Source organism: Juglans microcarpa x Juglans regia, chromosome 4D (assembly GCF_004785595.1).
Source record: "Juglans microcarpa x Juglans regia isolate MS1-56 chromosome 4D, Jm3101_v1.0, whole genome shotgun sequence".
Classification (NCBI taxonomy): domain Eukaryota; kingdom Viridiplantae; phylum Streptophyta; class Magnoliopsida; order Fagales; family Juglandaceae; genus Juglans; species Juglans microcarpa x Juglans regia.
Window position 1 is genome coordinate 26,250,650 of NC_054600.1, and position 24,030 is coordinate 26,274,679.

The 24,030-nt window shown below is 35.1% G+C and overlaps 2 protein-coding genes and 2 non-coding genes across 5 annotated transcripts; 3 read left to right on the forward strand and 1 right to left on the reverse strand.

Annotated features, from left to right (window-relative positions):
- Window positions 1-491: 491 nt before the first annotated feature.
- On the reverse strand, window positions 492-2,834 carry LOC121259970 (glycosyltransferase family 92 protein RCOM_0530710). Its single transcript, XM_041161811.1, has one exon. The coding sequence runs from the start codon at window positions 2,539-2,541 to the stop codon at window positions 679-681; it is 1,863 nt and encodes a 620-aa protein (XP_041017745.1). The 5' UTR covers window positions 2,542-2,834; the 3' UTR covers window positions 492-678.
- Window positions 2,835-7,318: 4,484 nt separating this feature from the next.
- On the forward strand, window positions 7,319-7,421 carry LOC121261748. The gene has a single exon (XR_005939972.1). It is a non-coding gene; the product is annotated as a U6 spliceosomal RNA (small nuclear RNA).
- A 5,367-nt stretch (window positions 7,422-12,788) lies between these two features.
- LOC121261749 lies at window positions 12,789-12,891 on the forward strand. The gene has a single exon (XR_005939973.1). It is a non-coding gene; the product is annotated as a U6 spliceosomal RNA (small nuclear RNA).
- Window positions 12,892-17,152: 4,261 nt separating this feature from the next.
- Window positions 17,153-22,745, forward strand: LOC121259996 (probable serine/threonine-protein kinase PBL21). Of its 2 annotated transcripts, none has more exons than XM_041161845.1 (7): window positions 17,153-17,975; window positions 18,111-18,158; window positions 18,252-18,430; window positions 18,931-19,120; window positions 19,860-20,251; window positions 21,039-21,331; window positions 22,288-22,745. In XM_041161845.1, the coding sequence occupies exons 1-6, from the start codon at window positions 17,873-17,875 to the stop codon at window positions 21,288-21,290; spliced, it is 1,164 nt and encodes a 387-aa protein (XP_041017779.1). In that variant the 5' UTR covers window positions 17,153-17,872; the 3' UTR covers window positions 21,291-21,331; window positions 22,288-22,745. The 2 variants fall into 2 exon arrangements, with proteins under 2 accessions (XP_041017779.1, XP_041017780.1); XM_041161846.1 differs by having other exon boundaries at window positions 18,970-19,120.
- Window positions 22,746-24,030: the final 1,285 nt, after the last annotated feature.

Consider the following 24,030-nt stretch of genomic DNA (forward strand, 5'->3'; position numbering starts at 1 on the left):
TCCTTTATATCGTTCTTCTATTGCCGTTACAAAGAGAGTGTTACATACAATTATAGAGTACATGAGTGTCATGTAATCGTTTTGTAAAAGAGTAGATTTTTTTATTAAAAATTTAGTATATTTTTATGTGAATATTATATTTATTCATTTTTTGTAAAATAATTACGTATCGCTTAGTTATGTTGACTGTAAATATCATTTCTCAATCATAAATATGACGGATAAAGAGGCAGGGCTTGATCGAGCGATCTTGATTTCTTCAAATTATACCCCTCGCATGCCGACTTCTTTTTTTTTTTTTTTTTTTAAATGGATCAAATTCTCTACATGATGGTGTCGGCTGTGTCTCAACTCTCAACTTTCATCAAGACTCCAGTATTTATTTCTTTTTTTATGTTACTATTTAGGCCGAAAAAACAGGGGATAAAAAAGAGGGCAAATGAAAAAAAAGCATGTATTGATATTTGATAATCCTCTTTTTAAGGTTTAAAAAAACAGTACTAGGAAAAGTTAAAACCAACCCGGCTACGCCCGGCCCCACCCCCTATCCAATACAACTGTTTGACTTTTAAAACTCGTCTCCAATCCTTTTATGAACTTGAAAACGAAGACAATTGAGAAAAAATCAAATAAATAGACGCAATTGTTATCGGGGGCCAGTTCAATCCTCGAATTAATTCATCTTTCCCATGCCATTCTTCCATATCCGTGCGACTCAGTAGACCCAAACCACTTTTGGGTCAACAACTTCAATCTCTCATCTCTAATCTCACAAAACTTCTGAGCCCACCCTTTGGGCTCTATCGGTTCAAAACCTAAACCGGGTGTCCTATCCTTCGATTTCGGGTTGACTGCTTGCATCCAGTCCACGACATATGCGGAGACTCGCCGCCGGAACTTGGTTCGAAATTCGGACCACACTTGATACTTGTAGTGGTTGACCACTGCGTCCTCCATGCTCATTGTCTTTGACCTGAACCCCTCCTTCAACTGAAAATGGTGTATCACGTTCAGCAACGACGGATCCATTGCATCCAACAGCACCATGGACTTGTGCCGCTGCTCAATCTTCCGACGACACGTGTACCCCCGTGTTACACCCTCCGCTGGATGCGAAGTCTGATTCGACGGTCCAAACTCGTTGCACCTCATAACGACTTGGCCGATCCTACGGTGTGATGCGGGCATCATTAATGACGAAGACGACGGCGTTTTCTGTGGGGTCCTCGGCAGAAGTGAGGTAAGCATGTCATTGGAAGGCTTCTTAAAGTGATCCCACGAGGGACTAAAAACAAATTCATCGACATCGACGTACAGCATCCAAGTGCACGAATCCTTAGCGTAGACCGCACCGTGTGAGAACCCAGCCTCTTGGGTCTTGGGCCAAATCCAAAACAGCGTCGTTACGTTGTAACCGTCTTGATTGAGCTGCTCAACGACGCGTTGAAGATCGTCGTCGCTGTCGTTGTCGTAGAGGACGAACTTTTGGACGCCGATCATGGAGTGGTACACGACCCACTCTTTCAAGAACTTGGCCACGTTGTGAACCATGGTGCATGCACACAATATTGACCTCGGTTCTTCTGGTCTCCCTATGATTAAGCTTCGTCGGGGCGTGTAGTACGCAACCGAAGGGACCACCAGATTTTCCGTCACGATTTCGAGGGAGATTTTTATTCGCTCGCTGTCGGCGCCAGAAATAACTCCCATTAGATTCGGGTGAGGACACCTGAATACCTCTTGGATGGAGCTCGTAACTGCGGTTTTCACAAAGCTTGTAGTTCCATCGCCGAACAAGCACCGGAACTCCTGGGGAGACCGGTTGAGTCCCTGGCGGTGGTTCACCCCCTTCACGAACAGAATGACGTCGTCCTCCATCGAGAACGACTCGTACGCCATGAACGTCCACCTAATCAGCTCTGGCATTGGTTTCGTTACTGGAGATTCGTTCTCCGACTGTTTTATGAGAATCGGCTGCAAGAACGGACGGAGACGACGAACGCTGTCCGGCATAACGCACTTGAACGTGGTCCGATTCGTGAACGCCAACACCCCGGAAAAAGTCGCAGTCGACGTGGCGTTATTTTGGAATATACACCGGTACTCCTCGCCGAAACTGGGAGAGAGGGGAGTCTCTGGCGGAACGATCACGAGGACTTCCCACGCCGGCAAGAGAACCGAGAGGGTGGCGATAGAATCCCATATAGAGGACACGTGGCGAGTCCGGGGGCGGCTGAGTTCTTGAGCATCACGGTCATGATGATTCTCTTGGATCGCATAGTTGAGACTATTCGGATTAATCTTTGATCGAACAGTGAGATTGGATGTCGAGTACCGAACAGTTGCCACCGAGATTGCCTTGCGAGAGAGACGAACAGAAAAGAAAGCGAAGAGAACGATCGCAAGAAAACAGGAAAGAAGGGCCTTACGGACCCTCGGGCGCATGCTTTCTTGGAGGTAGAGATACAAATTCCCAACGGAACTGGAATTCCTATAAAATGTACAGGGTAGGAATTTCCTGAAAGGAAACATAAGGATCATTCATACTCGCTTAATTTGTTTCGGAATATAATCTGTCTGCAGGATTGATGTCTGCATGAGACTATATTTGCATGAAATGGAAAAGGGTTTTGGTTCACCTTCCCCAAGATCGCAAAGCTTCCATTGAAGAGGGAGGAGGTGTATCTTAATGGAGGTCCTACCCGCAGGGGATCAATCGAGAAGGAATGTGAAGTTCCGATTGCGTCACAGGTAGCTCTGCTTTGTTTGTTGTTACGGCCTTTTATTTTTGGGATGTTCCCGGAATTGGAATAACATATGTTTTAATATTATACTACTAATCACGACTTCTTAACTAGATTTAAAAAAAAAAATCCTTAATTTAAGCTAATCATGACTTTTTCTTAAATATATTAGGAATAAAATTACACTTTAGGTTAAAAATTTATTGTTTAACAAAAGAAAAATAAATCTATTATGGAAAGAAATATCAAATATGAATTGGTACATGATGTTACCATATATATATATATATATATATATATACTTGGATTACAATTAAATCTTTGGCCATATTCTTTGACCAAAATGGGTAGTAAATTGGTATATCCGAGAGTATGCTTTAAGGCTCACCTTTTGCAAAGTATGACTATAAAGCTGGCATCGTCTAAACTAAGATATTAATCAAATATAATGCTAATAATTTACTGCATTTTTAGTGATTTTCAATTTTAAATTTATTGATTTAGAGTTTATCTCTTAAAATATAAGAATACAAATCAGTTAAAATTCATTAATTACATCAGCCTTTGTGGAGATAACAAATCAGAATGAAAAAAACCATCTGTCAAGAATCAAGATGAAAGACGGTGAATTTATGAAAATAAATTATATTTATAATTTAAAAATGTGCAAATACTATACACCATCTTTAAAAAAATAGATAAATTTAAAATCCATGTAAAAAAATAGAAAAATTATTTAGGTTTTGTCCACAGCAAATGAATAAATAATTATAATAAATTATACATATATAGAATAAGAAAAATGATAGTTGTAATCGTGAATGTGCAAGCATCGTGCAATCAATTTGAAAAATAAAAAATAAATACAGGATTCATATGAAAAAAATTAATTTTTTAATAATAAAACTCATTCTTTTCAAAATAATTATACGATATTTACACATTATACAATTACATATAGCATTATTCATATAATAATGTAGGTAGGATGTAATTTGGATTAAAAATAAAAATGGAAGGAATTAGAGCTATTGACGCGTGGTAATTAAATTTGTATTCCTAATAAAGAATATGCTAGAACGTCTGGATTTTCTGCTATCAAATCAATGGGATTAGTGAGACACCATGGCGTGAAATACACAGTAAAGTACCGATGCCCGCCGGCGGGTCCTTGTATGGCTTTAAATCTCAAGCTATGTAGTCATCTCGCACGTTAACATGTCTTGAGCAAAAGGTTGACGATTATTAAATTTAATTTCGTGCAATATTTATTAATTAATTTATGTAATATATATATATATATGTATATTTAATAATATTTTATAAAAAAAATTGAGATCGCTTTTGTTGTCCTACGATATATTCTCCTTCCAATGCACACAAAGTTGGCTCCAAATGAAAACTTCATTCCATTTTGATGACGCAAGGGATCATTGTATCCTTTGATTGCTTCCAAAGTTTACCTAACGTGAAGCTTTATCCGGTTCCTGATCGAATTAACCAAAAATTTCACATTTCCCTTTTTAATTCTCATGTAACGTTATGTTTGTAAGTGAATATATGATTAGAAAATTTATTCCTATCAGTTACTATTTACTATCTCACATCTTATAAAAAATATCTATGCATTCTGTAAAAATAAAAAATAAAAAATTATAGATATAGAATGTGAAAATAAATAGTAACTGATATATAGAATTTATCATATTATTAATACACTATTTATATATGATATATCATGAGACTCAAAATAACAATAAAAAAAATCTAATACGTAACTTTGTTGACGATCGAGAGAGGCATATAAAAAAGAAAGATATATAGGACCTCAGCCAATGGTCTCGATCTAGACTTGATTTGCTTATAATAATTAAGATATTATATCTATCAATAATTGAATTAATATATAGAAGAACTTAGATGGGTGAAAAGGGCTGCATGCACAGCTATCGGCTCCAATCCAATGGCTTTGGGCCGCGTACGACACATGAGGCCGGCCTGGGGCATTCATTTCATTTGCAAGCAAATTAGGCAGTCGTGCAAGACACGACTATAGATATATATCGACGTTGTAAGAATATTATTGGTCCGTAGGTGCGTAGCCATTAAATTATAAAGTTGTCAATTACTCGATTCTAACACCTCATAATTCGATCATGATACCTGTGGACTTATATAATTTCCTAGATTTCCTCATTTTTTAATTTTTAATTTTAATTAAATTTTATTATTTTTGTTAATTTTAAACTTTATTATTGTCATTTAAATTTTATTTCAGATTTTAAAAAAGGAAGATCTAAATTTTAGAAACTCATCATCTAAACACTCAAATTTAAATGAAGATTTATTTAAATATAAGAGTTGATTACCATACTATTTGGAAATAAAGATTAAGTTAAATTTTTGAAGATGCTAAATGAAGATTTTTAAATTCAAAAGGAGAGTCGTTGGCAAAGAGAAGTGATTTAAATATACTCAAGCTATTGGCGTCTACTAGCTACCACCAGGAGGAGAGGAAGTTAAAAAAAAAATCATTAAATTCAAAAGGAGGAGACGTGATGGGACTTGGACTTCGACTTATTCTACCAAACTACCCACCCTACCGACGGGACTGAAGAAGGGAAGTGAATCTGGAAGCAGCGACGCCAACGAGAAGGAAAATTGAAGAAAACGTGGACCACGGACTACTGGGAGTATTTTTTTCAGTGAATTTGTTGATGTTAAATTTAATTTTTAATATGAATTAAATTTTTTTTATTCTAAAAAAAGGAAGTAATTTAGTTTTAAACTATGTTTATTTTTCTGTGTTAATTTGAAGTAATTGTCTTTTATATTTATCTGAATTATTCTGAATTTATTGCTTTTAATTGACTGGTTTTTAATTAGATATTTTAATCTTGTGATTTACTATCTAAAGAGGGAATCATATGATAGAATTTGGATGTTTCAACATAAGTAAATATAGAGATCAAAAAATTTATATAAATCTATGTAGTATTAAAATTGCTGGTCTTAATGTTTTCTTGTTTCATTAATTTGTATATTCTTGTGTAAAATGATAATCAATAATAATTCCAACTGACTATCTAAATAGGCTTTTAAGTGATTTTGAAGAATTTGCTAACAAACAGAGAAAAATTTCAATTAATTATATGAGAAAAAACATAATGAAGGATTATGTGAAATCGGTTCCTAGAATTTTTTTTTCTCATTGATTCAATCATTAAACAATAGCTTTCATTTCCTTTGAATATTTTATTTGAATTGATTTCATTTCAAATTGTAATTACAAAAATCTTAGTGACTTTTTTAAATAAAATTGAGATTAGTTTAATTTTAATTTTTGTCAAAAGTAAGTTATCAATCCTTGAAGACGATACTCTTCTCATCATTTTACTATAAAATTATGATAATGTACACTTGTAATTTTGTACTGATCAATACTCCCAATGCGATGCCTCCCTTCACGTTGAATAATTCATTCTCAAACGTATATATGCACGTTGATGTGTTTTTTTTTTTTTTTTTATAATCTGCAGACATAATATGGTATATAAATTAAAGAGCTTGTGATAGTTGACCGATTGTTGAGGACGTGTCTCACTGCTGCACACCCTTGGTCTCCTGTAGCCAAAAAGTAAAAGGACTTGAAGGTTAAAGGAAAACCCTCTTATGCCTAAGTTAATAATGATATGAGTAGTTTAAGAGTTAAAATATTCTAGAGTTTTGTTAGCATACCTAGCCTTTTTAAATAGAGAGTTTGTTTTCTTAAGATCACCCAGATTAACGACATCACCCACTATTTAAAATCTGAATTTCAATTCTTTTGGGCTATCCACTTGTTTTGAATGAGTGAATATCTTAACGATTTTGAGATAAGTGGTCAGTCATTCCCTTTAACGAACTGTCTTGAACCTTATTGGGTCAGGGGGTATTTAGGCCTCAAGCGGCTTGCTGGGCCTTTATAGTCTAGGCCTGGGGTGACACTCCGCAAGCCCTTATGGTGGTAACATTTACAAGATTACACAATTATACTCTTTTATAGCAGTTGGATAAGCTTATCTAATTTGTCAAGATCACTACACTTGACTAGTTGAGAAGTATACATATTGATGTAACGGTTGTGTTAAATAAATGAAAAAATTATACAATTTCTTACTATTCACACAATTTCTACATATTATATTTTTTTAATTTTTATTATTGTTTTATTTTATAAAACATTTAATATATGAATAATAAATAGAATAATTGAATTAGTTTAAAAAAAATAAATTAAAAAAAATTTAAAAAAATGTGGTGTGAGGAGGTTAAGAGGTTTTCTCTTTTGGAGTGTCAGATGGGCTCCTCGCAGTTGTATACAAAGCCCATGAGATTTTTCAACTCTGGGACCAACTACAATGAAACAGCCCAAAGCTTTTATTTTTAATTTCTGCCAGAGGTCCCACAGGACACAAACAGAAGGCTCGGAATTGCTGCTAGTTAGGTGTTATAGTTGAGACCCAACGAATCCCACATGGGTTAGTTACTCAAGCGAACTCGTCTTTATAGCGCAACGCGAAGCAGAAGACAGCGTCCCTTCGGGGACATCCGATAAAATTGGAACGATACAGAGAAGATTAGCATGGCCCCTGCGCAAGGATGACACGCACAAATCGAGAAATGGTCCAAATTTTTTTTTCCCTTTTTTTCTGATTTGTCGATTCATTCTTGATTTTGAATCTGGGTAATTGGTAATTAATGATCGGAAACGTACTGTTTTTTTTTTTTTTTGTTCAATTCACTTGGTTTTCTGTTATGTAAACATCTCGTGATGAAATTATAGTTTTGTTCTGTTCTCATGAAAATGTTTTTAGTTTTAGGGTTAGATTGGGGGAAACATTTGGTACGAATCCCACTTTAGTTTATCATGCTGCAAGAATTTGTTGCAGTCAATTGATTATGTTGGCAGGGCATTGCAAATATTTTAAGAATCTGTAAAGAAAAACTATTGAGCACCAAACTGACGAAATAAATTTCATAAATGAGAAAAAAAAAATCTGGGTTTGTTTTCTTGATTCAACTAGGCAATAATCTGTTCCTTAGTTTGTTTAAAATTTTGAACGTAGATCTGCTCGTCCATGTTGATAATGTTACCTATGTTGATGGAGTTGTGGTGTGCCTAATTTCCTTATACCACCACTACAGATTTTGTTTTCCTGAAAGAAAAAAAATCATGATTGATCAAGTATGGGAATGCAAACTATGTATTTCTTGGTTTAACATCCTGTAGATTGGGCAACTGTCGAAATGTTTCAGTGCTCTTTATGATTAATATATGTTATCTGATATTGTTCTTGCAGTTTATTTATCCCAAAAAGAAGATATTATCCTTCCTGTATTCATTGTGGGGTCGTTGTCTTTTGCTTTTGTTTCTTTTGCATATCTGTTCTTATGTCATTTTTGTTTTTAGCAGAAACATCTTTAGTTATTACATGTGATAAGAGGCGAATGTAAGGAGATGTAACTCCTGTAGACACTGAAAGGCTGGTGCCCAAGTGCACTGCATGGCCATTTCCTGCAGGCAATGAGATGTCGGGACGTGAAGTGAAGTGACATGTTAAACTGTGTAACTGAACGACAAACAGGGAATGGTTTTGGGATTGTTATGCTAGCTACCATTGCATTCATGTTGAAGAAAACATGTTTACAAGTTATTTGTCTGAATTTTGAGTTGATTTGTGGAGTTTAAACTTTAAAATCTCTAATTTGTAGAGCAGTGATGCCTTCCTTTCCTTCCTTTTGCTTTTCCTTTACCTACTGCCTTGTTTCTGTCTCTTCCTCTATTCTCCTCCTTCTAAACTGCTAAAATCTCTCCACTTTCCCCCTTCCATGCAAACTAGTAAACCGAGCCCAGAAGGCATCCAATAAGCTCTTGACATGGGAACCCAGCCATCATCATTGATTGGTTTTCTTCTACTCTGTTTATTGCCTAAATAAGTTTGGAAGAGGATCTCCTCTTTGTTTGAAACAATATTCATCTTATTACTGTTGCGTTTGGGTAGTGAGGTATTCTCAGTTATTCTGTGAACATAATATCTTACTATTATTCATTATTTTATTATTACTTTTCATCTACTTTTCACTACTATTCAATGATCAGCCATGCGGTTTTCCATCTTAAATATACTCAAGGTCAATCCATCCATGGCAATCTCTAGTTAGTCAGTGAGTCACATACCCAAAGATGCACGGGTGCTTACACTCCATTGAATAATTTGATAACAATTCTGCTACAGATACCCGTCGTTGGGTACCTATTGCGGAATTGGCTAACGTGGCTAATGCCACATCACCTTTATATTATTATTTAGAAAAAAAAAAAAAAGAGAGAGAAGAAAAGAAGGAAGATTCGATTTTTTCAAAAACCCATAGGCGCCAAACTCATCCCTGATATTTTGCATCTCAGAACTTGTCTTCATCGTCTTCATTCCTTGGCCAAATGCTTAGATAGCTCATGCATTTTAGTTCAGTTTCTGCAACAAAACAATGTTTATAAGAATCCAGAACTGTTCCCATTACCTAAGGCACAGGTAACCGCTATGCTGTCGAACCCCCATTGTGCCATCGAACCCCCATCTGTGCCAGTGGTCGATTTCTGAAAGAGTGTCGTTGTAGGTATGAGCATTCTTTGCTCTGTTTTATGCAGTTTTTTTTTTCCCTATTTTTCTATATCTTTGGCCACCCATCAGTACAGTTTTACCTTTCTGCAACAAAGAGTAGTTTCTTTGTTTTAGAATAAATATTATCTGACAAATTAAGAGGTTAACCGAAACATACAGTGTCATGTGCGGGAGTTAAAATATGGTTGTTTTAATACCAACAGAGCTTGATGTTTATATATAATTATCGCATGTCAGTATGTGGGGTTTAGAAATTAAAGAGCCAAAGTCTTCGAGACCTTTTGTGCATGTCAGATTGCTGATGAATAGAATAAAACTTGCAGTTGACAAACTGGTTGGGAATTATTTAATACTCGGTTCAGGATGCTCTTACATTATATATATATGTATGTAATTTGCCAATCTTCTTGTAGTTATATGCTCTGCAGTACTGCTGGGTCAGAGTTAGTATGTTTCTTCCGGAGTTTTTTTGTGGCTTGGTAATGTTCTAGCTCATGGGGTTTGCCAAGGTTCTTATTTTACTCTGTTTAGTTTCTCAATGGATCTTTCTTGAGAGTTACAAACAATGTAAGGCCATCCATTTCCTTTTTTTTATTTTTTTCTTATAATCACATAGCGCCACTTTCGAGTATTAAAATATGGATGAATTGGGAGCCTTGGCGGTCAAAGACAAGGGAAGGATGCTATTTTCGAGCCCCTTCTTGTTCTTATTAATTCTGTTTTTTGTTCTTACTTCACATGCAGGAAACTAGTAGTTTTAATCCCAAGGTAATGTGTGGATCTGAAGTTCGAGAGTGGTGGGAGGCATATTTTCATTTTACTATTTATGAAGTTGATGATGAGGTAGAGAATTCAGAGAGTAGGATTTTCAAGGGTAGTCATCCTGATGGATTTGTTGACTTTTATTTTTATCATTTTGAGACTAATGTAGGTTCTTTAAAAAATACATTAGTCATTTTTTTGTAAGTTGGCCGTGTGAGCCATGTAATCACTTATTAAAGTTGATTTTTTGTAAGTTGTAAATGTCACTTTTTGGGAACCTAACAGATTAATGCAGGAATTTATTACACAGATTAATGTCACTTTTTGTAAATGTCATTTTTTGTAGATTGCTTATTACACAGATTACTGCCTTACACAGATTGCATAAAATCTTGTTTCTTTCACAAGTCATTAAAACCGGACTTAGATGGATGGCTGTATCAAGCAGCCAACTACTGAAAAACTGAAAAGAAACTAATAACAAACTGAAAAACTCCTCCATTTATATGGGAACCCATTCCACACTGATAAAAACTGAAAATAAAAATAAAAATAAAATTCTGACTAACACAAAAAAATATTCTGAGTAACTTAAACTACACATTCAGACTAAGTTCTAACATTACACCAATATATAAACAACTTAGATACACATAGCAACTAACTTCTAACACTAATCCTAAGTCACTTATAGGCAAGACAAGTAACATGCTACAACAAATGCAAAAGCCCAATACATCCGGAGTAGTTTGTGTGAACGTCTTATTTCAGCTTCACGTACAACAAGTGCCAACTCCTTATTCACAACCTCCTCATTTCTATTGGATAGCACCATCTCTCTCATCTCGATCTCATCTGCTCTTGTATGGAGATCAATCTTGCTCTTTTCGATCTCGTGAATTATCTTCTCCAATTCTTTCTTGGTTCTTAACAGTTCATCGCAAAGAAGATAAACTTGCTGTTCTGTTTTGTTGATCTGGTATGCATGTGTTCTGTTTTGCAAAGAAGAACAGCAAAGACATTTTATTCCTGATCTGGTATGCATGTGCTCTAGATTTGGGTGTGCTCACATGAGAGGTAGACAGACAGACAGACAGAAAAAGAGCCTAGTGGCTTGAAACTTCATAAGGCTGGCATTTTTTACGTGTTCATATACATCACAACCCAAAAACAGTTTACAAAGTAATTCAGCAATGCCTAAAATTTCAGGTTTCTAGTATTCACCAAATACTTTCTTTGTATTTTTTCTTTGCCTTTTCTCACAAACACGATAAACCAAAACTGTGAATAGAAAAAGTCATCTGCATGATATTAATCCACCTAAAGACTCGTGAGAATATTCCTTTAAAAGCACATCACTTCACATTAGAATAGTCATTTATGACTCAAGTTATAAAAAACGTGTCCTAACACCATAATAAAAAGTGAAAAATAGCATAGGATTAACAGCATTAGCTCATTAAACAATCAAATAAGAGCCATAGTGGAACAAATTAATTTTCTAAGACTTAGTGCAATGAAGTTCCTGCTCTGTTTAGATGCATAATATACATAAAAAGTAATCTAAACACACAAATTATTTATATATACAGATTAAGATACCTTGGATTCAAAGGTCTTCAACAAAATAATCTAAACACACAATTTAGTTTAATAAAATATATTCTCATCGAAAAATTTTAGGTAACATACCAGAAGAAGAAATTATATTTTTACAAATAAAAAAACAAAATTTTCTTTTCATTCTCTTCCACTTTCTCGGCAACCAAACAGGACATCGAAACCAAAACTATCACGACTAGAGCCTCAAGATTAAAAGACTAGCCATAACTCAATGAATTAATTTTCTTACAGAAAGAAAAAAAAAAATCTTCGTACAGATTAGGGGCTTCTAAAATTCATCATATCCAAAAAAAAAAAACCATATGCAGATGCCAGCTACACGTACAGATCGAATAACCAAAACCGCAATATATATCATAGAAGATCGAATAAGCAAAAACATGTTTTACCAAAAAAATCCAGGAAAGACATGGTTGTCACATAATTTTGAGATTCAGATAAAAAAACAGTCTGATAAAGAACAAAAGCAGGAGAGAGAGACCTGTTGATCTGTGAAAAGCGAAAGTCGAAGAGAGATTTGTTTTGCGAAGGATTTAGGGTTTCCCAAACTCCTCGGATCTATGCCGCGGAGTCGAGGAACAACAGCGATAAAAATGATTTCTTTACCGAAACAACACAGCTGTATAAAAATGAAACTACAGTTCTGTGGGGTTCCATGGGTGTGTTCTGTGCGAGGTGAAGTGCCGAGGTGAAGATAGATTTGTCTTCGTGGGGGTGGAGTCTGATTTGTCTTCGTGGGAGTCGAATTTCAGAAGTAAATCAAAAGGTGCAAACGCACCGTTTAACTTAACTAAAAGGGCCAACAGCTCTGGGACCAACTACAATGAAACAGCCCAAAGCTTTTATTTTTAATTTCTGCCAGAGGGCCCACAGGACACAAACAGAAGGCTCGGTATTGCTGCTAGTTAGGTGTTATAGTTGAGACCCAACGAATCCCACATGGGTTAGTTACTCAAGCGAACTCGTCTTTATAGCGCAACGCGAAGCAGAAGACAGCGTCCCTTCGGGGACATCCGATAAAAATGGAACGATACAGAGAAGATTAGCATGGCCCCTGCGCAAGGATGACACGCACAAATCGAGAAATGGTCCAAATTTTTTTTTTCCCTTTTTTTCTGATTTGTCGATTCATTCTTGATTTTGAATCTGGGTAATTGGTAATTAATGATCGGAAACGTACTGTTTTTTTTTTTTTTTTTTTTTTGTTCAATTCACTTGGTTTTCTGTTATGTAAACATCTCGTGATGAAATTATAGTTTTGTTCTGTTCTCATGATAATGTTTTTACTTTTAGGGTTAGATTGGGGGAAACATTCTTGATTTTGAATCTGGGTAATTGGTAATTAATGATCGGAAACGTACTGTTTTTTTTTTTTTTTGTTCAATTCACTTGGTTTTCTGTTATGTAAACATCTCGTGATGAAATTATAGTTTTGTTCTGTTCTCATGATAATGTTTTTACTTTTAGGGTTAGATTGGGGGAAACATTTGGTACGAATCCCACTTTAGTTTATCATGCTGCAAGAATTTGTTGCAGTCAATTGATTATGTTGGCAGGGCATTGCAAATATTTTAAGAATCTGTAAAGAAAAACTATTGAGCACCAAACTGAGGAAATGAATTTCATAAATGAGAAAAAAAAAATCTGGGTTTGTTTTCTTGATTCAACTAGGCAATAATCTGTTCCTTAGTTTGTTTAAAATTTTGAACGTAGATCTGCTCGTCCATGTTGATAATGTTACCTATGTTGATGGAGTTGTGGTGTGCCTAATTTCCTTATACCACCTCTACAGATTTTGTTTTCCTGAAAGAAAAAAAATCATGATTGATCAAGTATGGGAATGCAAACTATGTATTTCTTGGTTTAACATCCTGTAGATTGGGCAACAGTCGAAATGTTTCAGTGCTCTTTATGATTAATATATGTTATCTGATATTTTCTTGCAGTTTATTTATCCCAAAAAGAAGATATTATCCTTCCTGTATTCATTGTGGGGTCGTTGTCTTCTGCTTTTGTTTCTTTTGCATATCTGTTTTTATGTCATTTTTGTTTTTAGCAGAAACATCTTTAGTTATTCCATGTGATAAGAGGCGAATGTAAGGAGATGTAACTCCTGTAGACACTGAAAGGCTGGTGTCCAAGTGCACTGCATGGCCATTTCCTGCAGGCAATGAGATGTCGGGACGTGAAGTGAAGTGACATGTTAAACTGTGTCACTGAACGACAAACAGGGAATGGTTTTGGGATTGTTTTCTGAGAAATGCTAGCTACCATTGCATTCATATTGAAGAAACCATGTTTACAAGTTATTTGTCTGAATTTTGAGTTGATTTGTAGAGTTTAAAATCTCTAATTTGTAGAGCAGTGATACCTTCCTTTCCTTCCTTTTCCTTTACCTGCTGCCTTATTTCTGTCTCTTCCTCTATTCTCCTCCTTCTAAACTGCTAAAATCTCTCCACTTTCCCCCTTCCATGCAAACTAGTAAACCGAGCCCAGAAGGCATCCAACAAGCTCTTGACCCAGCCATCATCATTGATTCAATGGTTTTCTTCTACTCTGTTTATTGCCTTAATAAGTTTGGAAGAGGATCTCCTCTTTGTTTGAAACAATATTCATCTTAGTACTAAATCAGCCATGCGGTTTTCCATCTTAAATATACTCAAGGTCAATCCATCCATGGCAATCTCTAGTTAGTCAGTGAGTCACATACCCAAAGATGCATATGCACGGTTGCTTACACTCCATTGAATAATTTGATAATTTCTGCTTGCTGCTACAGTGTCAAGTTTAGATAATTAGAGGTTTTTAATGCCTCGCTTGTCCTTTTATCAAAGATCTTAATTGTTTTCTTAATGGTAGACTCTACTTTTATTCAAATAAAATGTATGAGATTTATATACTTTAAAACTGTGTTTAACGTTATTCTTTGTGTTGTAAATTATCTAGCTTTTTTTTTAAAAAAAAAAACCACCAACGTGGCTTACGCGTGTTTTGCTAGGGGAGTTCGTGTCCTGGTATTTCTATGAAAGTGGGGCCATGCAATCGGGGACCATATAAGAAAAAGAAGGTATTGGATCACGGCCTCTCGGGTTTCATACCTTTTACCTTCTAATTACAGTCCAAAAAGGAATAGGAGTGGTAACGGTATTGACTATTGAGGTATCACCGAATCACCGCAATGGCCCGTACGTTACGTTTGCACAAGTTTGACTAACTAATAATTTCTTTTCACCTTTTTTTTTTTTTTTTTTTTTTTGTTATATTCTTTTTACACTTTCATTGTTGTCTTGTCCCGCTCCCTTTTTTGTCCCTTTCGGCCTCAAGAAATGTTGTTTTTTAGTTGGGCGAATTATCCATAATTTCATGTTCCATCTTTTTTTTTTTTTTTTTTTTTTTTTTTTTTTTTTTTTTTTAATCTTTTGGTCGGTTGGTGGGAAAAGAGATCAAAGTAAATAGTTAAAATAGTCTAATACTCAAAAGAAAACCAAACATTTTTTTTAAGTTCTTTTTTTCTTTTCAGTATTAGTGTCCTTATCCCTCGTATTCCCCAAGGTTAAATACTAAAAATAGACCTTTTTAATCCCCTTTATCCCACACATCTTTATGAATCTCACATGGACAATCAGGGGTTGTTTGGGAAATGGGATTGTTTCATTGGTTTTATCTCATTTTCTTCTCAAATATTAAAAAAAAAAAATCACAAATAAGATGAGTTGAGATAAAAGTTGAGTAAAATATTATTAGAATATATCTTTTTAATATTATTTTTATTTTGAGATTTATAAAAATTAAATTATTTATTTTATTTTGTGTGTAAATTTGAAAAAATTGTAATGATTAGATGATATGAGAATAGTTGTAAAAACAAATGAGGTTTTCATTTCAAATTTTTAACTTTTTCGTCTAATTATTACAATTTTATCAAATTTTCAAACCAAACACAAAAAAAAAATTAATTTTTTTTATTTTAAAACAAAACTAATTTTAAGAAAATAATTTTAATAATATTTTAATTTTATAATATTTTTATTCAATTTTTCTCTCTCATTTTTCAAAATTTTAAAAAATATTACAATTTAAATTATTTCATTACTATTCACAATTTCTCATTCCTTAGCATTCCCTTGGCCAAATCTTAAACTTGTCGCCACTGCACCCTAAATCCAATAATATTATTAAGGTTAGGTAAGATATTCTTTTCGCTTTACCACTTTGTATCTTGCATCCTCAGTATCCTAATTTTATATTTTAAATAACTTTATATCTAAGTAAGTGGTCTATAATTATTTAAGCTATTTAAAACCCGTCACATCAATTTATACGATTAAAAATAATAAAATTTAAAATATATAAAAACTTTGCTCTAAGCCACATTCGGAATTATTTTTAGTCACCACATGTCTAAATTAAATACCTCAACCATATATTATAGTAAAGTTTTTGCTTGCAATAAACGGTGTAATGTATACTGATTATCTTGCAATTTTAAATGGTCTAAACTCTATTTGTAATCCCTTTGATAAGTAGGGAATATAGATATATTGCCACCATAAAACTTCAGGTTGAGTTTATTTTTATTCATTTGACTTGTCCATTTATTAGTTAAAAAAACAGAAAGAAAATGAATTTGTCCCTTTAATTTGCTCCGAGATCTTTGATAAAAATTAACATTTATCTTTACGCTTGTCTAAAATATGTTTCTTAATTGAATAATGCTATTTATTGTAATAGAGTGTACGAGCGTCACATAATCATTTTAAAAAAGAATAAATTATAATATTAAAAAATTAATTTTTTTTTTATATGAATCATATGTTCGCTCGGTTTTTTTTTAAAAAGTTATGTGATACTTGCAACGTAAATCTCATTTCTCTATTACTTTTTATTTTGACAATGCCTTGAGTTCAGCGTTTCACACCGTGTAAATCTAATATCAGAAACGAGGGGAATTAAACAACAAAAGAGAATTAAACAAAACAAAGCCGGCGATCCATTTTTCCGAATAAATTAAAAAGAGAATCATTCACATGCTGTATATGAAATTACATTTGTCACGACATAGTAGTGGAAAAACACTGAAATGATCGGTGCCCAATTATGTCATTTTTGTGTGGTGTCAGCAGATCAACCCAGGCGGGAATCACAACGTCACGCGCATCGAAGCCGTTAACGAAGATAAACGTATCCAACGTCGGTCGCATACATAAAGCTGATTCAGTTCGGTTTGGATCCGAAACTGTCAGTGTCGAACTTCGTAGTAAATAGCCCACCAGCGAGGTCAAAACCGTAATCTCATATGCCAGCAGGGGGACCGTAACGTTTAAATGCAGCAAAAAGTATTTAAACGAAAAAAAGAAAAAAAATTAAAAAAGAAAAGGGAAGGAGAGGAGAGGAAGAAAATCAGAGTGAGCGGGAGGGACGGCGAGAGCGACTGGGCAATAATCACGCACAAACATTAATGCTTGCTTATGCTGGTTTACAAAAACCCAAGAAAATAGAAAAAGCATACACAAGCAAAGAAATTCTGCACAGAGACACAAAGTAAAATCCAGCTATTATTACCAGAGTCGCCGCTAACTGTCCCTCTAGATTTGTTGTGTTCTCTCTCAGTGTGTGAATTTTGCGCACATTTTTCTCCTTCACCGCGTAACTTTGTTTCGTTTTTCTTTTTCCCGTGCCTTGCCCGTTATCCCAACGCCATTTGCTAGACGGACTTGTCAAAACCCTTTGTTTTTTGTATGTTTTTTTGTAAGATTTATTTGTTCCTTTTTATGTTTGTCTTTGTTCTATTTGTTGAGTTATTTTTTCATTGGGCTTCGATTTAGTAGTGAAGTTCTTCGCTTTTTTTTTTTTTTTTTTTTTTCCCGGGTTGAGGGGCTGCTTGATCTATCCTGTGTTTTCATAGGGATACTTAGGTTGTGTTGTCTTCCTTTTTCTTTCTATTTCATGTTAAATTGTGGGAATTTGAGATGCGTGGGTGGGATGAGACATTTGTTTCAGGTGGTGGTTCACTGTTGATTGTAGGAATTTATTCTGTTTTTTTCTGTGTGCACTAGAGAGAGAGAGAGAGAGAGAGAGGGAATGGGTTGCTTTTCTTGCTTCAGTCCTAGACGAAATGATGTTCGAAGGATCGAAATTGAGAATGGTCCGCGATCCGGCACACGGCATTCTGCTGATTCCTCAGGTATGTGCGCCTTTTTGTGTTAAAAATAGTGAGATTTCTGTGCTTCGGTCAGACTGGTTTCCTTCTAATTTAGATTTTATCATATTCTAGTGTATTATCACTAACAGGAACAATTTGCTATTTTTGTTTGGTTGGGATGTGGATATCCAGGTGGTGGCAGGGGAAAGGACTCCTATGATAATGGTACAGAAATCCCCAGCCATTTTGGAACTTGGTTTTTCTTCTCATATTTACTTTTGAGAATGGTGGGATTGAATTGTGTGCTTATCATTTCAGATAATGGGAAAGGGAAAGGTACTTTGAATCATAACAGAGGCAACAGCCCAAAATGCAGTCCGGCACGCAGTTTTACATTTCGTGAACTAGCAGCAGCCACAAGAGGTTTTAGGGAGGTGAATCTAATCGGGGAAGGGGGTTTTGGAAGGGTTTACAAGGGCCGACTTGAGACAGGCCAGGCAAGTACTGGCATTTTTAGATGTTATGAAATTTGCGTTTGGTTTCATTGAAGTATAAGAATTTAGGGGAACGGCTATGGGTTTTGATATTTAGTTTAAGCTTCTTGAATACGAAAGGAAAAAAAGCACATATTTTCAATATTAGGAACCTTAACAGTGTATGAATCTGCAATAATTAGGTTCATGGCGCGGCATTTACAAATTTTGTTTTTGTTCACTGGAAGAATCTGACATAGTTAAGTTAAAGTTTTTCTCTTCTTGAATTATATCCCTTCTCGCAGCCGAATGCAGCCTTTGTAAAATTGATAGGTAGAGTATTATTAATTGCTGTGTTTTGGATGGTTCAATATATGGGAATTATTCGGCATGTTACTTGTACAAGAAACTTAACAAAAAGGTTCCTTTTGATGGGAATAAATATGTTACTAGCCATCCTCATTTTTAGAATATGTTTAAGTTATACTTGTATTCATCGTAAATCACTTGGTTTTCATGAGCAGATCGTTGCAATTAAACAACTTAATCATGATGGCATCCAGGGGTTTAAGGAATTCCTTGTGGAGGTTCTCATGCTAAGCTTGTTACACCATTCTAATCTCGTCACCTTGATTGGCTATTGCACTGATGGAGATCAGAGACTGTTGGTTTATGAGTACATGCCAATGGGTTGTTTGGAAGATCATCTCTTTGGTAAGTACCCCCCGGGGGGGGGGGGGGGTCTTTTTAAAATGTATGGAGAGTAATGTCATGGATTTTTTTTTTCCCGTATAGTTCAATGTGCTAGTGGCCTATTATTCCTTTGTTCAACAGTACACATTCATTTCTTTAACTGGAAAATTTAAATCTGGATGATCTTGCGTGTGCTTTCTTTAGTGTTTCCCCCTCCCATTTAATCATTTAGCCTTTACTAATATTGGAGGACGGTTAAATAAAATTCAGAAAAAGGATCAATTGTTAGTAATAGGTTTGTGTCTGGAAGACCTTGAGGATATATCATGCAGATTTTAGTTTTTCTTGTTAAATACATACATGAACTGCCTAGTTGTTAAAATTGGAAAATACCGTAGTGGGCTTGCAGATTATGAATTGCTGATTTCACAACTTCCAGTGCAATTTTTTCAGTTACTTGGTCCAACTTTGCTGACATGTGGTGTTATTCCCCGAAATAAATTGAGTGATAAATTATGTACTGTCTTCCAGTGCAAGCAATCTAGTAGAAGTTAGTTTTATTCTATGTACTGTCTTATCAGATATTGGAGTGGTAATGCCTCCACCCCAGATTTCCCTCCAGAAAAGATTGTGTAAAAACCTGTATGTGTTAAGTACTTGTGTAACGGGGAAAGACTACCAGAATTTCTCTAACACTGCAGCAACACCGTATTTTAATTTCTTTGATTGAAGGGACTGATTAGTCACTATGTGTATTCAGATCTGGACCCTGAGAAAGAACCATTGAGTTGGAATACTAGAATAAAAATTGCTGTTGGTGCAGCTCGTGGCCTTGAGTATCTCCACTGCAAAGCAAATCCCCCTGTTATTTACCGCGACTTGAAATCTGCAAATATCTTGCTGGACAATGAGTTCAATCCAAAGCTCTCAGATTTTGGGCTTGCTAAACTGGGACCTGTTGGTGACAATACTCATGTTTCAACCAGAGTGATGGGAACATATGGTTACTGTGCCCCAGAGTATGCCATGAGTGGCAAGTTGACCCTTAAATCTGATATCTATAGCCTTGGTGTGGTTCTGTTGGAGTTGATCACTGGCCGGAGGGCAATAGACTGTAGTAAGAAGCAGGGAGAGCAGAACCTTGTTTCTTGGGTGAGTTAACTCTCTCTCTCTCTTTTCGCCTGTAGCATTTCAATCTTTTATTCCCCCGTCCCCTTTTCATTTCCCATTCTATTTATAAGTTCATGGCATGTCCAAGCACTATTAAGTGTGTATAATCTGATTTGTGTTCTCTCCATGGCATGTTCATGAGATGAGATGAGATGACATGACATGAGATCAAAGTCGAAAGTTAAATAAAATATTGTTATAATATTATTTTTAAAATTTTTTTTTTATTTGAAAAGGTTGAATTGTTTATTATATTTTGTGTAAGAGTTTGGGAAAGTTATAATGATTATATGTGATGGTTTAGTTTGGTTTGGTTTGTGTAACCAAACCAGCCCTAAAGTCTTACCCAATTTTTACGGCCAGACTCTATGAATGAGTTTGGCTCCTGGATCCTCCAAGCAATTGATTGTTTGAGATCCAATTTTGTTGTTTTGTGGTGATAAAAATGCTCCTATATCACCCACCCGTGGGTAGCCCAAGTGGTAAGGGCGAACATGTGTGCATGAGCCCCATGTCACAGGTTCGATTCCCCCTGGGATCAAACTGCAATTTAAGTGGGAGGCCATGGCAGTGGGTTGCTTTGCTAGTCTCCTTGGGGGTTTAGGTTTTATGGGTGAGTCCTAAGGGATCTATCATGGGGTGGCTCACCCTATCATAAAAAAAAAAAAAAAGAAAAAAAAAGAAAGAAGAAGCTCCTAGATCATCAGAAATGCACTTTTTTCGATCCTCTCTCTCTCTCTCTGATATGTAATCTGTTTCTCCGTTGCAGTCTCGTCCATTTTTGAGGGACCGAAGGAAATTCATCCAATTAGTTGATCCTTTATTGCAAGGTTGCTTCCCTGTTCGTTGTTTGCATCATGCAATCGCTATTACTGCAATGTGTCTTCAGGAGCAACCAACATTCCGCCCTCTTATTGGCGATATTGTCGTGGCACTCGAGTACTTGTCCTCTCAGACTTGCACCTCTGAAGTCCATAATAGCCGGGTCCATAGTCCCCCGCCTCAATCATCTTCTGTTTAAAACATTGATAGGCAGAAGCTGCTGAAATGCTTTGATTAACTGTAAGGCACCAACTCACTCAATATTGGGTTTAGAAATATTTTGTTACAAAATGTACCAGCAAAAGAAACAAAAATTACTTTAGTTTTGCTGTTTGCAAATACATTTATTAGGAAGGCTGCACCCATTGATTGCAGAGATGCTGCAATGCTCCCACCTCCTGAAAAAGTCAAAAGAAGCTATTGATTCTCATTGTTTTATCTAAATTCCAATTATTGTATCATGAATTATCATTTTGTTACATATCATTTTTCATACGATTGTCAAAGTCTTACAGAAGTCATTGAAAGGTGCAGATATCGGCTAACATTAAAGAAATCTTCAGACCTTATGTATATCTTTGCAAATGTATTACAACTCCTACATTTTCTTTTTTCTTTATTCAGCATCTTTATTTTCCCCTATTGCAATTATAACCCGAGAAAGTGAATTTAGGATTCCACCTGGTCTTCTGTATGTGTTTTTTTAACTCAGTGAAGTCAGGTTGTGACCCTTTGTCAGTATTGATTGTATGGTAGTTGTCTTTTCCTCATCTTTCATTCTGGGAGTTACTTTATAGAAAGGAAATCTTTTTATCCCTTTATATCCTTCTATTTTTCTTGTTCATTAAGAATCATGGCACTTTTTATTTCCTGTGTATTTGTATGTGTATCAATATCTTTTTGGAGTGGGAGGGAGTGTCACACTTTTTGTCTTTGTAAATAATTTTCACGAGTTTCCCATTATCATGCAAAGAGACGGATAAATTTTTTATTTTGTTTAGGTGTAGGTGTCATACTTCACCAGTACCTGAGTTGGTAGCAATATTCTATTGTAACTGATCATTAAGAGAGGAAGTTCCTCCTTCCGTCAGATGTAATTTGTTGTTCAATTATCCTTGGCTTCCTTATTTGATTTAAGTAGAGAAGATGATGGAATCTGCCTTCTAATATTTGTTCTTCATAATCTGTTCTTGCAGGTTTGCTGCCTAGTCAAATTTAGAAGAAAAATGTATTGAAATCCATTCTCCATTGTATTATATATGCACCTAGAGAATGAGTATATATATGTATGCTTTATGTTATATATCCAGGTTTGGGAATTATATTTTTTATTATTATTATTATTTTAAGTAATTAAAAGTGGTTAGGTGCTTATGATTATTGGCTCGGGACTTGTAAGAAGACGAGAGTCCACTCGATGGTGCCATTGAAATGGGAATCAAGAAATTCAAACGTGGTGAGGTTTTGCTTGGTTTTGGAGCTCATTTTGTGTTGTCATGCTTAGCCCAACATGGCCAGGAGAAGAAGAAAGATAAGTTAAACCTACCCATATACACATTGTATTGTGCTGTTATGGGGTCTACCTTTGTGTAATTATTGTCTGGATTCTTGAATCTTGAATTTAATGAAATTAGGGGAAAAAAATATTTGTTCTTGACCTTGTATTATTCTGATATTGCTTGGATTAAGAGTTCGTACAGTTCGTGTCGGAACTTTAAGGCTTATAGTGGGAGAATGATACACATTTGGAATCGGTTTTATAGCATTTAGCACTATTCATGTGGGCTTTTCATTCAGTATGGAATTCTCAATAGATGTTGTAGGATACATGCTCTCTTTCATTCAAGCCTTTAGAATATGGGATCTTGATTGGTTGTGCTTGGCTAAACATGATCATATGAAGAACCTATTTGGTGTGATGGAGTCAATATGGGTTCATCCTTTACCTTTTGAGTGATTTTTCTCAGATTCTTCTCGAGTATAAAACAGGAAAAGGACAGTTAGACATGTTTTCTATGAAGAATTTGGTTGTTGAAACTTGAAACCCCTCCAGTAGAAGGACCAACCTGACCTGTTCATGGCTTTGTTAGATTCAACGACAGCGTGTGGGTGCTGTTGGATTGTTGTAATATTTTGAGGATGATGGTTTTCTTTCGTTGTTAATGGAGGAATACACAGTATCCAGCGGATTAAGCTATGAATATGACATTGGAATTTGACCCATTTGGTCCCTTCAGACCACCAACCCAGAAGAGGATTGCATTATGGATGTTTGTATATTTCCTAAGACCTTGAATTTTGGATATGAATTATCCAATGGGAGAATCATTCATCCTTCCTCGAATGTTAACATGACCATTCTAAGATATTTTTTATTATAAAATAAAAAGATATTGTTGGATCTAAAGCTAACCAATCCTTAAATGCTAAGTTAATGGTCAATCACCATACTAAGAAATAAATACATGCACCTTCTCCAAATACATAAGACCGTGGACTTTTATGTCAAAAATGCTTTGCAGCTAATTTCTTCAGAAGTTTCTATGCATGGCTTCTTTATCATTCTGAAATTCATGTATGCTATCATTGGTGTTCAAAAAGAGTTAGTCTATATACAGTCCTCAAATGAGGATTGCTCATGCAAGTCTATACAGTTATGTTTAAAAAAAAAATTAAAATTATAATGGAACTGTACACGCAATCCTCAACTCAGGACTGCAAATAGAATTTCTTGTTCAAAAATCCCCAACATTTCATCAACCCAAATTCGGGGTCTCTAAATTAATTAATTTAATATTTATTAGTGCTTAATATTTTCCTTTCTTTCTCCTCATGAATGATCAGATAGGTGGCCGGCAAAGTAATTATTTTATTAATTAAAACCTAATTTATAAATTAAGAACTTAATTAGGAAGTATGATATTATTGTTGACATAATG